The sequence below is a fragment of the Thermobia domestica genome, chromosome 1, assembly GCF_964235325.1.
Source record: "Thermobia domestica chromosome 1, izTheDome1.hap1.1, whole genome shotgun sequence".
Lineage (NCBI taxonomy): Eukaryota > Metazoa > Arthropoda > Insecta > Zygentoma > Lepismatidae > Thermobia > Thermobia domestica.
This window is the reverse complement of record NC_137454.1, coordinates 197,651,250-197,668,674: the sequence shown is the minus strand read 5'-3', so window position 1 is coordinate 197,668,674 and position 17,425 is coordinate 197,651,250. Positions and strand designations below refer to the sequence as shown.

General features: G+C 34.3%; 1 protein-coding gene across 2 annotated transcripts in view; it reads right to left on the bottom strand.

Moving 5' to 3' along the window:
• Positions 1–17,425, bottom strand: part of LOC145692661 (armadillo-like helical domain-containing protein 3) — a 67,519-nt gene that overhangs the window by 24,106 nt on the left and 25,988 nt on the right. For both annotated transcript variants that reach the window (XM_081768045.1, XM_081768036.1), the window contains exons 7-11: positions 14,557–14,712; positions 12,347–12,495; positions 11,286–11,501; positions 7,328–7,548; positions 5,099–5,331 (exon numbers count right to left, since the gene is read on the bottom strand). In XM_081768045.1, coding sequence (XP_081624171.1) covers positions 5,099–5,331; positions 7,328–7,548; positions 11,286–11,501; positions 12,347–12,495; positions 14,557–14,712 — 975 coding nt within the window. The remainder of the gene's footprint in view (positions 1–5,098; positions 5,332–7,327; positions 7,549–11,285; positions 11,502–12,346; positions 12,496–14,556; positions 14,713–17,425) is intronic.

Sequence of the window (17,425 nt, the reverse complement as noted above, 5' to 3'; positions counted from 1 at the left end):
GTACCTTTAATTTTACACAATACTGTATTTTCTCTTATGACAATTTTCAAGTTCCTTAGACACATGTAATATTAACAAATGTGCTGTAAAAATATTGGCAATAAATAGCGTGTTTCTACCAATGTTACATTTTACTTTTTAAGAATGATCTGCATGACGCTTAGTCTGAGAAGTTACGTCCTTTTGAGCTCATACTACTGATACAATAAAAATTTTAGAAAGTGTTTTCCGAGTACTCACTTGGAGGGAAATCAAATACCTCTGCGAATTTAATTCAGAACAAACGATCTAATCTTGCAAGAATCCATTTGATTTATTCATTTCCACATTAATACCACAGTGCTGCCTCTAGACAATACAGTCTAAATCTGTGACTTACTTTTTATATCATTATTTAATGTCTTGTATTAGGCACTCACAAATGTCGACTTTTATGTGATAACGTTTAGAGAAAAAAGTAACGTGTTAATGAATATTTCGACTTCTAACATGCTGGTATAATTAAACAGAAACCTTAAAACGGAAGTCAAAGCATGGAAATCTTAAACAGCGTTAAATAGGCCTGTATACTTTACAGTTTAAACCGGAACAAACGTCATTAAAACAGAAAGAAAAATACGTCAGGCATTCTGTAGCCATGTATTAAATGAGCGGGCAAAAAAGAGTATTTAACAAATTGAATAAGGACGATGAATCTCTCTTAAAAGTTTCAAGTAAGAGACGTCTACAATCCATAGACAACGACACACTCAAGGTCGATAAGGACAAAACATATGAAACATCGAGGAAAGCATTCAATTACGATTCAAAAACTATTCTCCGACATCTTCACCAGCTTGGGAAACGATATAAAGTGGAACGAGGTATTCAGTATGAGTTGACTGCGGCTCAAAGAGCGTTGAGCATATGTCTACGCTTCTTTGTTGTCTCATGGGAAGGATAAGGTTTAGGTAGTGTTGACGAACGATGAGAAGTTCTGCACAATACTTCACGGTCACCGTTATCATTAGCTGGAAACAAATTAACACATGACTAAAGAATCAAAACTGCCACTGTGTGAGAAGAAGGTTATGTTCTATGCTTTAGTGAACTCTCGGGTTATCATGCACAGCCAACTGCTGTCCTCACGCTAGACGATAAATATTGACTGTACTCGCAGCAATAGGATCATGTACACGGGAAACTGAAAATCATGGAGTCAGTGCTTATGAATTGCAAAGGTGTTAACTCTACTTTAAAGCTACCTGAGGCCAATTGTTGCAAAGATCACCAATGACATCATTATGCAACTAGATTAGGAAACGCTAAGGCACTCCCAACATTACCTGTACACTGCACTGTCGATTCCATTCCTTAGACAATCATCTATAGAGACGAAAGTTCAGAGCTCTCGATGAGGTGACCCGCGCATTGGACGACTTCGGTTCACGGTTAGCTGAGTTGCATTATCAAGTGATTCACAGTCTTCCCAACAATTGGAAACAGGTTACTGTTACCGACGAAGACTATTTCTGATTTTCCTAATGCTTTATTTATTTTTTCATCTTTTCCTTGTAAACCCAAAATCGGACAGAACTGTATATAAGTCAAATAACTAAAATGATCAGTCTCTTTCCAAGATATATCAATACCTTCCTGTCAGATAATTGGAATTTTCGAGAACGAAATGACATGACAGTATAAAACTGAAAGTGTAAACATGATATATATATAGTGTTTCAAAATAATACCGACAACGTTTGGGAGGTGATTCCTGGCACCAAGATAGGACAAAAAGTATAGACCATCTTGAGTGCACAAATGCTTCCTTTCGGAGTTATAGGCTGTTGAAAACATGAAAAAATGAACTTTAAAGGTCCACAGCTCCAAAACAATGGGACCTTCCGTAGTCGGGTCAAGACTTTACTAAGGAACTAATAAGTGTCCTATCCACGAATACATGTTTCAGAATCCTAAGGTACTCACGAAGCAATTTTTATAGAGAGAGTTTGGCTACGGTAATATCTTTTGAAGTACTCTCCAATTGCCTCTATAAAAATTGCTGCGGAAGTACCGCAGGATTCTGAAACATGTATTCCTTCCTTATATTCCCTCCTGATCGCCTCTATTTCAATATATGCGCAGTTTCTGCATTGTTGGGAAATAATGTTTACCATCTTATAGGCTTTTGTTGGTCTTAATGTGTCTGCATATACAAATATTTTACGTAGTAGTAAACAAAAATGAAATTGTTCAATTTAACGTCCCACAGTTATGTCCTTTAGGCGAAATGAGGTGGATGAGTAATAAATAAAAATGAATGATACTGAAATTAAATTTGTGTGCTCTCCTACTGTGAATCAAATTCGGGTCCAAGTACAACGAAGGCGCACGTGCTAGCAACTACAACAGCGAGGAGAGCTTGAAGAATTTTCAGATTAACGTGCAACTAAGATTTTTCGTAGATTATGATATTAGCTTTACATCTTTCTAACTTCTATACCGTTTGAAGTCCACCGCTCACATTTTGCACTTTTACTAATCTCGGTTAGTAATTTACGAATATATATACTATGTCTAGATCCTCGACTGTTGGGTGAGAATGCTTTATTCCATTGTCAATTTCTTCGAAGTATTACAGTATACTTCACAACTGATTGTTGGACAAAAAAGATTTCTTTAACATCCCAAAACAAGGCAGGCATTATCTTCCTTGCTGATAAAGTATGACAGGCTTTCCTTAGCTTGTTTGGAGAAGGGGAATGACCTCATGCCATTTACTACTGTGCTCAAAAACTCCTTTCCTTCCATGTTGTACCAGGAAATAAAGTCTAAGAGCCCATTTGGTTGGTTTTGTGGATCTCAGTTACAATTTTTGGTACCCACCGAGCACAGAACTTCCGGTAGCCTAATTTTCCGATGATACCTCACACAAAAGTCTGACAAATGTTTGGAAATTATTCAGAAAGTATCTACATTGTGAATCAACGGTTCTCACGGACTTTGTCGTCAATTTTCTTGACGAGACCACCACTAATACAGAAGGTCTACCACTCCTCGGGTCATCATGAATGTTTGTTGTTTCTTATTTAAAAAACCTGACCCACTGATGCACAACTCTTTCACTCATAATGTCTGAGCCGTAAATAGCACACAATTTACGATGAATGTCTATATCTGACTTACTTTTTGCTCAAAGAGATCTCATCACTCTGCGTATCTCGTATTTGGTGTGGTTTTCTATGGCAGCATACATCTTGTGACATTATAATCACTATACGTGCGGCATTACGATGCGCTAACTACTACTACTAAGTCCAAGCCACAACGGCAGTTACTTTCTGAATTATCCTCGTATGTTCTTATGTTGTTTTACATACAATGGATGTTACAAGTATACAAGATGACACCGTTTTATTATCAAATAATAAATATTATATTCGTGCTTCGCAGAAAGTAGTGATGACTTACCCTCTCGTCCAATCCACTATATACTAACCTATTACAAATCTGTATCCTTGATTTTCTTTTTAAATTACATTATTTTGTACTTAGATATCTTAGTTGTACATCATCATGAAATAAAAAATAATCTTACGTATCAACTTTGTAATCACAGTGACACTGTAATAAACAACAAAAATTCTCACCCTTCTTTGGAAATATCTTTTGAATAACTTTCAAGAAGCTGTAAGACTTTTTATTCCGTGTAGACTCTGTTATACAGAGACCCAATTATCGCACGCAATATTGTTGTGAGGTCTGTTTAATAGAAGCAACTTAAGATACTAACATCAGAACAATGATACATATAATTCAATTCGAAATTGGCTACAATTGTGTAATGAAGTGCAATATTAAAACGGGAGCTGCACACGTCCACCACTAGTATTAATACAAATAAGTACTCTCTTCAATATTGTACCATACTGTATTTTTGAGTTTTACGTTCAACGGCTATGTTTTTTTAGGCTAAAGGAGAAGATGAAAAATGATTAAAAAAAAGTAATACCCGGAGTGGCATTCGAAACGTTGATAGGCAGATCTTGCGATTGGTAGTCTAAATTCTTAAACCGCTCCACTACGCTAGCCGTCTCTTTCCAAATGTTAAATGATTCCATATAGAAGCCAGTATCATTGATAGAAGCAATCTATTTTGCAGTGTTGTGAATTAAGCTGTTGCAAAATAAGTGGTCTATTTTAGTGCACACATTTTTAACCACTATAAAAAGAAACTTATAGGTGACAGTCCCTGTGGCTTTGGAGGAAATAAAGTTTGAGAAACCAAGTAATAGCCAGAAAGTAGTTTAAGAAACATCATAGTGACCTCAGACTATGACATTGCGTATTCCCATAAAATCCTCTGATCACACTTCCAGTTTGTGTAAACTTTCCGTTGGAAATCACGTAATGGCACACTCACCTCCTCCAGTTTAGCTTCAGTCAACACGGAGGGCCTTTTCTTCTTTCTGCGCAAACATTCTTGCTTCAATAATTCTTGTAATTGTTGAATTATTAAAAGCACATAGGATATTTTCAACGAAATTATTAGATCACATAAACAGACGAGCTTTTTCAAAATACACTTCAACGATATATGCCTTCCGTTCCAGTGAAAATAGCATATCGTATTACAATAGCATATCGTATTACAGTACATTCTTGACGTCAGGAGCACCATTCGATGGAGAAGCCATGTATAGTATTGTGTGCTATGTCACCTGGCAGATTACCGAACTGATACGATATATGCAAAAACTTTTTTGAGTAAGGGAAACTACTTTTGATATGGACAATGATCAACGCATAATTTAGTTGTATATCTTATCTCCTACTGCCACAAGACAACTATTTGACCTAAGGTTGATATCTAGACGTAAAATTTTTTCCGAGTATTGCTACAATCTCTTTGCAGTTTGAAGAGCAAAGGTGAAACACCTCCTTCTTAACATGAAACACCTTCTTCTTCAGAAAAACTAAGGACCGTAAGATCATTTGACTCAGCGTATGCTGCAATACTGTATTAAGTAAAGGAAATTCGAAAAGAAGAGTAGCGTCTAATATATAAAAGTATATAATTTTGCAATAAAGAAAACCACATTAAACTGAAGCAGCGTACCTGTAGAGTGAGGTGAAAAATGTTCATTTTCTTCGCTAAATGATTCTCGTTCGCTAAGAGAAATTTGAGCAATGTAATTAAAGCAGTCCATAATTCTTTCCATTGATAAGTCAGTCTTACACGGCATCGCTTTTGATAGCACAACACACGGTGAATGACACCAACACAATGCAGATATAAGTCCATTGGAAGCTTCTTCATCATATGACTCATTATGAATTCAACTAGAAGATCTGCAAAAAGAAAATACAACTATATTCATTAATACCAATAATATATCATGTAGTAAAGTGCTAATCTTGTTCTTCCTTTATTTCTTTATATTATATTTTACCTTCTGTAAGGTAGAATGCACAACACTTTCTAGAACTGTCAAAAGAAAAGAGAGAAAGTTTTGGATATATTTATGTAAATGTAGTAAGTGTTCTGTATAAGTACTTAAACCAAAATACGACATTACTCAACTGAATACTTAGAAAAAATATCCTCCAAGCAGTTTAGTATTCAATTGAACATGATCTAAAAAAGATCTTGTTCAGAACGAGTTGAATTGAGTTGATTTTAGTTTAGCGTCCCGTTCAGCAGCGAGGCTATATGAGACGTGGACCTACTGATTAACGTGGATTCCGAACCACATGAGCTCCCGCCGGGAATCGAACCCGGGTCTCTCACGCCAAAGGCGCGTACGCTAACCGCTTAGCCACGAAGGAGCTCTTGTTCAGAACGAAGTAATGTTTAAAGTTAGTAAAGAAATTAACTGAAACCAACTGATTAGTGAACACAACTAAGCACGAGAGTGCCTTTTCTTTCTGCAACTTCTTTCGTTAAGTTCCAATAGGTAATTCCCGAACATTGTAATACGAACTCTTGAACACTTTGTATATACAATTCGATAGTTACGATACGATGCGAAAACATTTTAAGTTAAACAATATCTAAAATTACCATAGGTAGGCTATTCTTTTCCAATTCAACGATTGGTTAATAATCTTTCCTTAAACACTGTTTAAATTAAAACTTGTCTCCGTAAATAATTTAAATACCTTTTTTTTTTTTTTTTTTGTTAAAACCTGGAAAATATTGCAACGATTATATATTTTTTATTACAAAAAAGTTTATTAAAAATATATTCATAAGTCTGCCTATGTCAGAGACAGTTAACCGAAGTGTACAATATTAATAGTTCAATAAACACAACCTGTACTCATTTTGCTCCTCTATATCTGTAGTTAACTTGATACATGTTACATATCGAATTTTGCTGACAGCTGCTAACATTGTTAAGACATAGTTAAGAAAATTTTTAGTGTGAATAGGATGTGTTTGAAGATATTTACACTAGGAATTAAATATTATTTGCTGCTTCACAGTCTACTGCAGTGGTAGCCAAAGTTTCTGATTCAGTGATATACCACAGACTATGAAAAGCTTTGGCAATCTACCACGATCCTTTGGCGATCTCCCTACGTGCAATTATCACTGGCTATACATTTTCATGTTCCTTAATTCAATTTTAGTACAGAAGTCTGGGTTATAGGCTACTTCTTCTTTCGCAAAGTATAGTAATATCTTTCCAAATTACCTTTCCTTATCAGAGCAGCACAAGCGTTGCACAACAAACACACTCATTTATCCTCTGAATAATGTTCTCGTACTTTTACTTGAAATCATTTTACTTCAACTGAAACTAACAAGATTTTTTATAACTTTTTCTAAAAAATGTTTCGCGATCTACCCGATAATCAGCGGCGATAGTTCAGTCTAGTGCCCTTATTTAAATACCAATACCTTAATAATAATAATAATAATAATAATAATAATAATAATAATAATAATAATAATAATAATAATAATAATAATAATAAAATAAAAAAACGATCATACTAAAGTCTTTTCTTACAAATGTCTTGAGAATGCTGAAAACGAAACTCAACATTTAACTGCTGATATAGAAGAGCACGGAGCGAGTTTACTTGACAAGATTGCTCTTCAAGCGGCTTACAATACAATGAAAACTACACTGTTTCGTATAAGTTAAACGAGAAAACCAAAATCCAGATCTAGAAATTATACCTAGATCAGTGTCATATTTTCCACTTTAAGGACTCTCTAGATGAATTGCAATATATATATATATTACTTCAATTTCGTTTTCCGGTTTAAATTCTAATGTACAGACTACAAAACAAAATATAACATAAGGTAGCTATCTGAAAATGTTATACACACCCAATAATGCACAGGCGAGAGGTTGAGATGGGGATGCTTTATCCAACGGCACTTTTCGATGTCTCATGGGAAGTCTATGAAGTTGCACTTTGAATACAAGGTTAGCATCATGCATCAAAGAATTGGCGTATTGGTCCTCGGATATACAGGTTAAAATCAGGAAACAAAGTTTTACATTGTTCATACTGGCTTCGGATTTTGTATCTTGCATTACTATTGAACTAGGAAGAACAGAAAAATTACTGATTAACAACCTATACTTAGAATTTAGCTGAACTTCTATTTTATACTTCAACGAATATCACACCATATAACTCAAATGAAATACACAGCAAATTATATTGAAGTATAAACACGCATTGGGAAAACGAATTTAAATCATTAAGAATTCATAGATTTGACTCAAACATAGTATACAAAAAGATGGTAGTAGATGGTAGTGATCTCTACATGATACCTGGGACATCACGAATATGCATATACGGGTGTTCCAAAATTAAAGTACTCACTCAATAGCACGTGCAGCCAAACTAAGCGGTCATACAAGCAGCTATATGAGTAGATAACCGGTCGTATAAATCCTTATTATCTATCTGAGATATACAATTTCACCTGTGTGTAGATCTTCGGGCCTACTGGAAGTCAGGCGCTGTACACTATTCCATACGTGACCAAAATGGTTTAGATCCAGGTCATGGTTGCTAACTACAAACACATGTTTCTAAATTATTTGATTTTTATAAAATACCAATGTGTATTGAACAATTACAGGCATTACATTCTTCCACTCTTGAGATCCGCGCTTACCCATTTAGAACACATTTATCCTTTACATATCAAATATAACAATTCGCTCCATAAGATCTGAATTTTGAAAAACTTCAACCACAAGTTTCTTTTTAATGATGATTTTACACGTAGAATTATTATTTTTTAAAAAAAATAATAATAACCGACTACACTGCACTTGTTGAGGTATTTCATGGTCTAGCTCCAAAGACTATAATCAGCAGGGTGAAAAAAATCATGATTTTTTTTAAACTCATCATCACCGTCTCCTGTAACCTAACCGACATAACCGTGGGACGTAAAACTAAAAAATTTCATTTTATTTCATTTCTATGTCTGAAGAAGGCTAGGACACAGCGCTCCTCTGCTAAGGTCCTTGCTACGGTCTTCTGGGATTGTGAAGGAATTCTATTGCTGTATTGTCTGAAATTGGGTGAAACCAGCAATGCAACTTATTATGCATCTTTTCTGGGCAAATTGAAAGCAGCACTAAAGGAGAAGAGACGCGGAAAGCTGTCAAAAAGGGTAATCTTCCTCCAGGACAATGCGCCCTCACACAAGGCACATCTGATATTGCAAAAATTGGAGGACCTACGGTTTCAAATACAGGAACATCCACCTTATTCACCTGATTTGGCTTCATCAGACTTTTCTCTCTTTCCCAAATTGAAAATGCTTTTAAAGGGAACGCATTTCAATGGCGCCGGTGACGTCATTTCTCAAACAGAGGCCTGGTTTGCAGATCATTCATCCGACTTCTATTTGTCTGGCCTGCAAGCACTGCAACAGCGATGTGAAAAGTGCATTGCCCTACAAGGGGAATATGTTATATAAAAACACCACGCTTCGCTTCCTATCTACTTGTTTACTGGGTGTGACTGAGAACTTATCAACCCACCCTCGTATTTATGAATGTTCCTTGAAGGACTAGTAGGACCAAATCAGAGAAAAAGTGTGGTTTTTACATAGGCGTATACAGTATTTATGAACGTCCTGATGTGGGAATGTATTCTTATTGATAAGGTTTTAGGATATAATGCTAAGTTCGTGAGTCTAAAACCGGTGTCATTACTTTCTATATGCAGACTTTCATTCTCTACAATTGGTTTGAAGATATCCTCTCATCCTACCTTTGCATTGAAATCCCTAATAGAATTTTCGTATGACATCGCGGGAGTTGGTTAAATATTTGTTCGTTCTACTTCTTCGTAAAAACTTCTTTTTATAGCTTCATCCTTCCATGTTGGGGAGGATGAAGATATAAAAAGTTTTTCCTCTACCTTGTTGGGGCATGTACATTTAGAATAATAATATCACACCTTCGATCCTTAAAAATAATAAAAGGAAGTCTATCATTAACAAATTCAACCCGTTTAATTGGAAATTATTTGCTTGTGAACAAAAAATCCTGTTCCTAGTTGACGACTTTTATTTTCTTCGCCATAAGAGGACGTAAAATTCCTGGACTCCACTACTCCTTTTCCTTCCCATCTAACTTCATGAACTCCTACTAGATCCATGTTATATTTCTCTAACTCGCCCGTAAGGAATTTAATGCCAGTCCTATAAAGACTTCTTATATTTCATGTTGCAAATGTTAAGTGTACTATACTTTGCAGAAGTTGTGTCAAGTTATCAGTTCTGGTCTGAGGCTTCTGTGAATATTTCTAAACAAGTTGCTTAAAAAAAAAAAAAGAAGTTAGACTCACGTCAAACACTCAAGCTGAAGGACCACTTCTTGTCGTGTGTTCGTGACTGCTTATTCATTATATTCACAGTTAACCTCTGTATCTAGAGATCTTCTCCTCGATCCCGAACCCAAGAATGCGCCACGCCCTGGTGACAAGAACCCACGTTAGATGGACATATATATATATATATATATATATATATATATATACGGTCGAATTGGGAACCTTTTTTTTTTCCAAGTCGGTTAAAAGTTAAGAAACTTTTGAGAAGTGAGCTTGAAACAGGCTTTTCCTCGTGTTTTAACTTATTTGTCTTGGCAAACGGCTTTATTATCTATAAAATACATGAGTACGATTTATTTTGTAGTGAACAACGACGGTAATCTATAAATGACGTTACTTTGCTTCTTTCTCCTTTTTCCACAAAAGCATTTCTTTGCAGCAAGGAGAAAATGTTAGTAATTATCTTTCTGTGTCTTTTTATCCTCTTTCCTTTTTATTCGTTCGCTGTTGTATGTTTGGTAGTTGAAGCTGTCAACTTTCTCCTAGCCTTTTACCTAGGAACGGATTAAGGGTTTGGTAAGTTTTAGGTAAATAATGAGGAAAAAAAGCTTTAAGATCTACGATCAATACTGTAACCAAACTTTTGATTTATAATTAATAATTGCTCTTTACCACCATATCTAGCCTTTCAAAACATTGAGAAGAAAAATAAATTGTATTGCGTAAGTCTAATCATACTACGAGTACATACTTATAAAGGATTTTTATTTGAACACAGATAAAGTTAATCTGAAACGGAAAGGGATATCACAGAAAGTTATAAACTACAAATTTATTAAAAGATCTCCTAAACTTGTCAATCATAATTTATTACTGCAATGACAGATTCTCATAAACTCTAATTATATTACTAGTTACTAAGTTAGTAATATTCTGGTATAATATTGAAAAATACTATAACATGGCAACAGTTCATTCTGATGAAATGGAAGACAATAAAAACTATGGAAATGACAGTCAAGTGATAAGTATTATTAATTAACATTTCAAATAATGCATTTATTCCAGAGCTGAGATTATATATATATATATATATATATATATATATATATATATATATATATCATTACTTACCTTAAACTTATCAAGCCATTGCTTTACTCCTAACTAAAAGGCTAAGAAAAGGGCGGCAGCTGAAACTACCGAAAGTTAAGAAATTGTACGTACGTACGCACACCACACCACCCACTCACACCTACACCCACACCCACCCACCCACACGCGCGCGCGCGCAAGCACGCACGCACGCACGCGTATATATACTACTGAAACAAGTAAATGCTAATTTTATGTTATTCTCACATGTTCCACAAACCATTTACAGGGTGATAAAAGTAGAGTAAAACAAATTTTAAAAGCTTAAAAAAAATATTTTTAAGAGTACAATCGGGAAACTAAAGACAGAGATAACTTACCAATACTCGAAAAAAGTTACCAGTAGATTTGAGGGTTGTGCAGTTATGTCTACATTGGGAGGAACGGAAAGATCAGGAGTAGGCTGCGACGAATTTAACGTTGCCGTTGGTGAAGGAGGATTGCTGATATCAGTCTGTGTGTGGGCAAGTGTTGTAATAAAATTCCTATTTAAATGAACGGCTTCATATAAAGCTACTAGTACTGCATTATTCGCCCTGAAAGAAAGAAATGCAACTATTGTACACGACAGTTTTACGTAACAGTTTCTAATATTTAACATACCAATCATTAATAGTTTTAAGTGTGAGAAAAACGAATAGGTAATTAATTCACAGTTTCCATTTTTCGACATATTTTTATTTATGAGTGTCCTCATGTTTTCCTTCTCATTCCTTGCCTGATATGCACTTAAACGTTTAATAAAATATTTAATTTTAAACTGTCAAATAATTTCTAGACACTGTCCAGCTGAATCAAGAATGAAAACGTAAAATTAAACGTTTCGAAAAGACTGGATGAACTGAGGAATCATTACAACACACTAATCGTACTGAAGTCTAATACAAATATGTCTAAAGTGCATATAGCGTTCTATTTACAAGGAAACTTAACTTACCGAGATAATAAGAAGGGAGTAACATCTGATTTTGGTAACATGAAACTCTCCTCAATAAAATCACCTTAGAACTTAACGCTCATTGGCGGGAGTAATGAGCAGGGAATTCCTATTTAGTGCAAACTGTTTAGTTTAATTACACATTCTGCTATCCCAATTACTCTCTCGTAGAATAGTCTCTACGGTTCACTTGGTTTTCATTACAAAGATGACCAGTTGATTTAATGTAATAGGTCGTAGTTGCATTCGATTACCTGGGGAATTTACGTGCTGCTAAAATCATAGGGTATGCCTTTATGTTTTAGGTAAGTTTTGAATCAATCAATACTATGGTTTAACGAAAAAAATGTTTACACGATAGATACTTTTATACTCCAGCAAAACTACCGCAAGCCGTGACGAAACTGCCTAATAATCATCTTTATTATGTTACAATACAAGTACCTAATTTGCTGCGTCCTCATTCCACTTTCATCAGATACAAACATATTCCCAACCATATTTGTTAATGAAGAAAGCCATCCTCCTGTCTGTGGCTCCGTGTGTTGAGCAGTGAACTGGCGACAAAAATCAGCCAACGAAGCTGTTATGACCTGGAAAGGAATATGTTGCGTTTATGATTTTGCCAAACTATACTGAAAAAATCTACTGAATATTCACTTACAAAAAAGCTAACGAAAGTGCTGTGTTATAAAACAATTAATGCAGAAAGCAAACAAATCTTAAAGTATGTGTCAAGCGTGATTTATTACTTTTCATTGCATACTATGTATAGTCAACGATCTAGAATTTTTAGTTATGCCGATCAAGAAGGAGATATTATTTCAGTATAACGAAAATATCTAATGTATCCAAAAAAGTTCTTTAATTCAAAACCATCTGTTTTTCTCTCCTCCACCAAGGTTGGTAACGAACAAGGAAGATCTAAATCATATGTTTGTCATCTGTTACAATGCCATCTCTTGTGAGAAAGTCACATCGGCAAACATTCAAATTTTATCGCTACAAGGTAAGGGAAGGAAGCTTACCTAATATACTAATTGTAATAGATAGCTTTCTAAAGCGTATGAAACGTTTACTGATACGACTTCCGTCAAGAGCCGCCACTCAACTGCTAGTAACTTGTTCAGATGGTTCTTTTTTTGATATCGTCCAAACAAATAACTATTTTTGGTCTTTCACGTCCGATTTTTCCCCTAACTTTTCATTCCAGCAATGTTGGTCCATTGTGAATGGCGATTAAATGGCCAATCGTGCTGTTTCTTCTTTTCTCTATTGTGCCAAAACACATTTGTTTTCTTTAACAATGCACAAACATATGAACTCGAATGGCTGGTATTGTACTTTGAAATACATTCAGTCGAATAAAATTAACTTTCCACGGAAGGAATTTCATACGCATGAAAAGAGTAAGTTGAAAGATATTTTAAAAAAATCAAATACAAAGTATACTTTTTTATATTTATTAGGAAAATCACGACTTAATTCTGAATCACAAAACAGAAATAAATAAATAAATGATTTCTCCTAAATCTAAACTTCAAACATTTCAAAAAAAGTAGCGAAACTATAATATTGGACACACATTGAATTATTAAAGAACACATTCATAAGCATCCTGTAATATTGTAGACAGCAACAAACGGTTTCAAAGTAGACGAAAAATGACGAAGACAACGGTGGTTCGTTAAAATAATTTGTAGCTGTCGACAGTATCACAGCATGTTTATAGGTGAGTTCTTTAATAATTGTAAAACTTTTCATCTTAATTCTGAGAGTGAAATAATCGTATTGTATGATTGCGAATATAAGTTAATACCACAAAGAGTCTATCTTGTAGATTTTACTTTGAATATTTCACGACTTACCCTGCTTCGTACGTCTGAACTTAAAATGTATGTATCATTTTTTTTCTAGTGTATATGTATATTGTATATTATACTAACAGATAGAAGAACACAACGTTGTTAACTCGTTGTAAATACAAACAATCACCTCTGGAAATTAAAAATTTTCATTCTAGGTGTATCCAAATATGTAACCACATTCCATTGTTACTGACAGTGTATAAGTTTACTGTATAGCTTTGTTCTTTATAATTTTAATCGTGTGAACATACATCAACAAAATTACAAACCAGTTTAAACAATGGGTTTGGTACATACACAACTGTGTGTTGTGTGGAAAGTGTTTTTTCTTTTTCTTTTTTAAATTTTATTTTATTTAGATGCACCTAAAACTAATAATTTGTATTTATAAACTAGCTAGCTGAAAACATGGGATTTGTAAATATATATTGTGTGATGTTTTTACTTATATTGTTCACAAGTTTGATAGAATATGTGCATTTCTAAAGATTTTCATCGAAAGCAAAATGTAACGAAAAATAAAATATGTAAAATTCAGCATCACAAGTCCGATTAGGCTTTGAAATATTGCAGGTAATTGTTTCTAATAACTGTCTTCAGTGAATATGGAAGTGAGTGTTATAAATAACTGTTCCTTATATTACTTAAGTAATTACTGTTAGAAAAGTGTTATATCACACCTTAAGAACGGAAGAAACTGTTCCAACTGAGTTCTTTCTAAGATTGTAGACTGAGAAGAGACAAAGCCTAAAACAGTTAAAACTACACTAAATATGTAATATTAACCTGTCCGTATCCATTTAACGCCAGTTCATCATCCAGGATCGAAAGGTTTACAATATATGGATTAGGAGCTTCATGTTTCCTGTAGTTCACTAGCAGCGTCAGTATGAGGACGGTATCATGGCCATGCTGTGCTCTAGTTGCCGGTTCTCGCAGGAGCTAAAAATAAGAAAATTTGGGCTTTACACAATTCCAATTCTGTGATTATCAACCACAAATGCAATTGTATTTGAAGTTGTAAGAGTCTTCTTGACAAACTTTAAGATTATACGGCAAAACATGAAGGAAAATACTGCAGACCTTTATACATATTGGTATTTTCATGAAATTAAAAACACAACGAGCGAGTGGAGTGAAAATAGAGCCCCTACTTTGGTGCTAATGTTATTAACCACTGTCACTCTATTTTACACAATGAAGAAAACTACCGTTATAGATGCACCGAAAAAGCTCTGATACGTGAGTAGTGCAACGTCGCTGCGAGTTGTCAGAGACCTTCTCTTCCTGGCTCCTGTATAACATTTCAATGATATTTTGTATTTAAATTTTTATGTATAGTACTTTATGTATACGATTTGCAATTCAGGTAGACTCTCATTACCAATTTTGGATTTGATATTTCTAGACATCACATTATTTGACTAACACAATTAAACACTATGGAATGATGTGTAGACGCGGAAACTACTCCTGGTGCCGCGCGCGACAGCAGTTTCGTGTGCTTGCTTCATTTACTAACATTGTATCACAGGTCGCGTGCGACAGCTATGGCATTTTGCCGTCCCGTGTGTGATCACGTTATACTGGGTTTTAATTAATTTTCTAAGGTTCCTTTAAAATCTAATCTGCACATTATGTGAACTGAAACTACAATACTCTTACTACTTTTTACAACGAATGAAAAAACTCCTTCCGCTTTAATTAAGAAGTTCAGTTTTTGGTATTCCATCTGTGTTTTGTTTATTTTACGTTTTGAACGCAGATGTTTACAATTATTATAGTATAATTTTAATAGTTACATTTTATAATTTTGTATTTTAATTTGAAACAATTAAATATTGTTATAATTTACGGTTTCATTCAAATTTATAACATAATTGTTTTCTTTATTATTACTTTTGTTTTTTCATTATTATTATTATTATTATTATTATTATTATTATTGTAAAATATTCCAATATCTCTTAATGTCTCCTCTCTCTCATCTAATTTTATTTCCACTGCTTCTTTTAATGATCTTATATGTCCATGAGTCGATCTACATATACCCAATGCATTAAAGAAAAGTTCTTCATATGCACGTTGTACTAATGATGATTTCTCTGGTCGATTTAATCGTATATAACATGTCTGCTCCTCATATCTGGTTTTAATTGTTCGCCCTGCTTGTCCAATGCATGTTAGGCCACATTCACATAGGATCCAATAAATACCTAGGGTGTCAAATATCCTTCTTGATTTTTCACAGAGCGTAGTAGTATTTGTTTCATCTTTAAAAGTGGCATATGAATTATTATTCCATATCTCTTCAACAAACGGGTTATTTTGTTAGAAAGTGGACAAATAGACGAACAATTAAAACTAGATATCAGAAGCCTACAAAATATATAAGATTAAAACTACTAGAGGAATCAGCATTAGCGGAACATGAATTAGAACAACGTAAACTTTTGTTTGAAAATATAGATCACTCAGGTATAAAAGGTTATTGGGAGAAGCAATCTAAATAAAATTAGGCCATATAAAATTGAATACAGAGGAAGGTTTCAAATTGATTAATATTTGAAATATTTTACTATAATAATAAGAGGAGGACAGAAACAATAATAACTAAGAAAACGGTTGTATCATAAATTTGAATGAAGCCGTTAACAATTCTCAAAATAGTTGAATTCTGATGATGAATCCAGTCTGTGAATTTGAAAATATAAGTTGAAATAAAATAAATAAAACACAGATAGAATATCAAAAAATACACTTTTATATTACAGATATTTTCGTGAAAATTGTGTGGATCATATATTGTTTTCACTCGTATATTGAGGGTAAAACTTTTTACAGTTTATTGAAGTCAGTCAGTCTCAGTCTCTCTCTCTCTCTATTGTAGTATCGTAAATGTGATCTATATTTGAATCAGTTATTGCGAAAAGGCCATATGTCCATCCCCATTACATTTTCATTTTAGTGCAAAGTAGAGATGTACGAGAAGAAATGCACATCCCGTGAAAAGACGAATTGTCTGGTCACATGTTACATATCCTACACTACTGCCTCAATATCATCGATGCCATTGTACACGTCGAGTTTGCAATCCAAAGTTTTTTTTCTTTATCCTCAACAATTTACTTTGGTGGATATATGGCCTTTTCGAAATGACTAATTCATTTGTAAACAAAGCCACATGCTTATTTGTAAGCAAAACCACGTGGTCTCTTACAACAACTACTACAAGAAGCAGACGACAGGAATCGTCATCAGGTCATGTGACAAAAAAGGAACACTAGCGCCATCGCTGTCCAGAAAAGGGTATAAAACACTCTATAAGACCTTCATCGGCATCAGTTTTGACTGGTCATCCTCTTTCTTAGTTTGTCTGGAGCTCTGAAATTTCCTGTCCACTTAGCTTGCCTGGAGCTCTGTGGGACCTCACACCCCTTACTTTGTTTGCCTGGAGCACTGAAAATTCCTAACTATAACTACTTAGCTAGACTGGAGCTCTGTAGTATCTTTCCGTTGTCTGCCTAGGTTTTGAGACACCTAGTTCATCCACACAAACTACATAGAGAATACAATACTGGTCTCCGGACCACAATTAGGGTGAGCTTATGTGTTATATTTGTATATAACAAGTCTTTTATAATAAAAAAATATG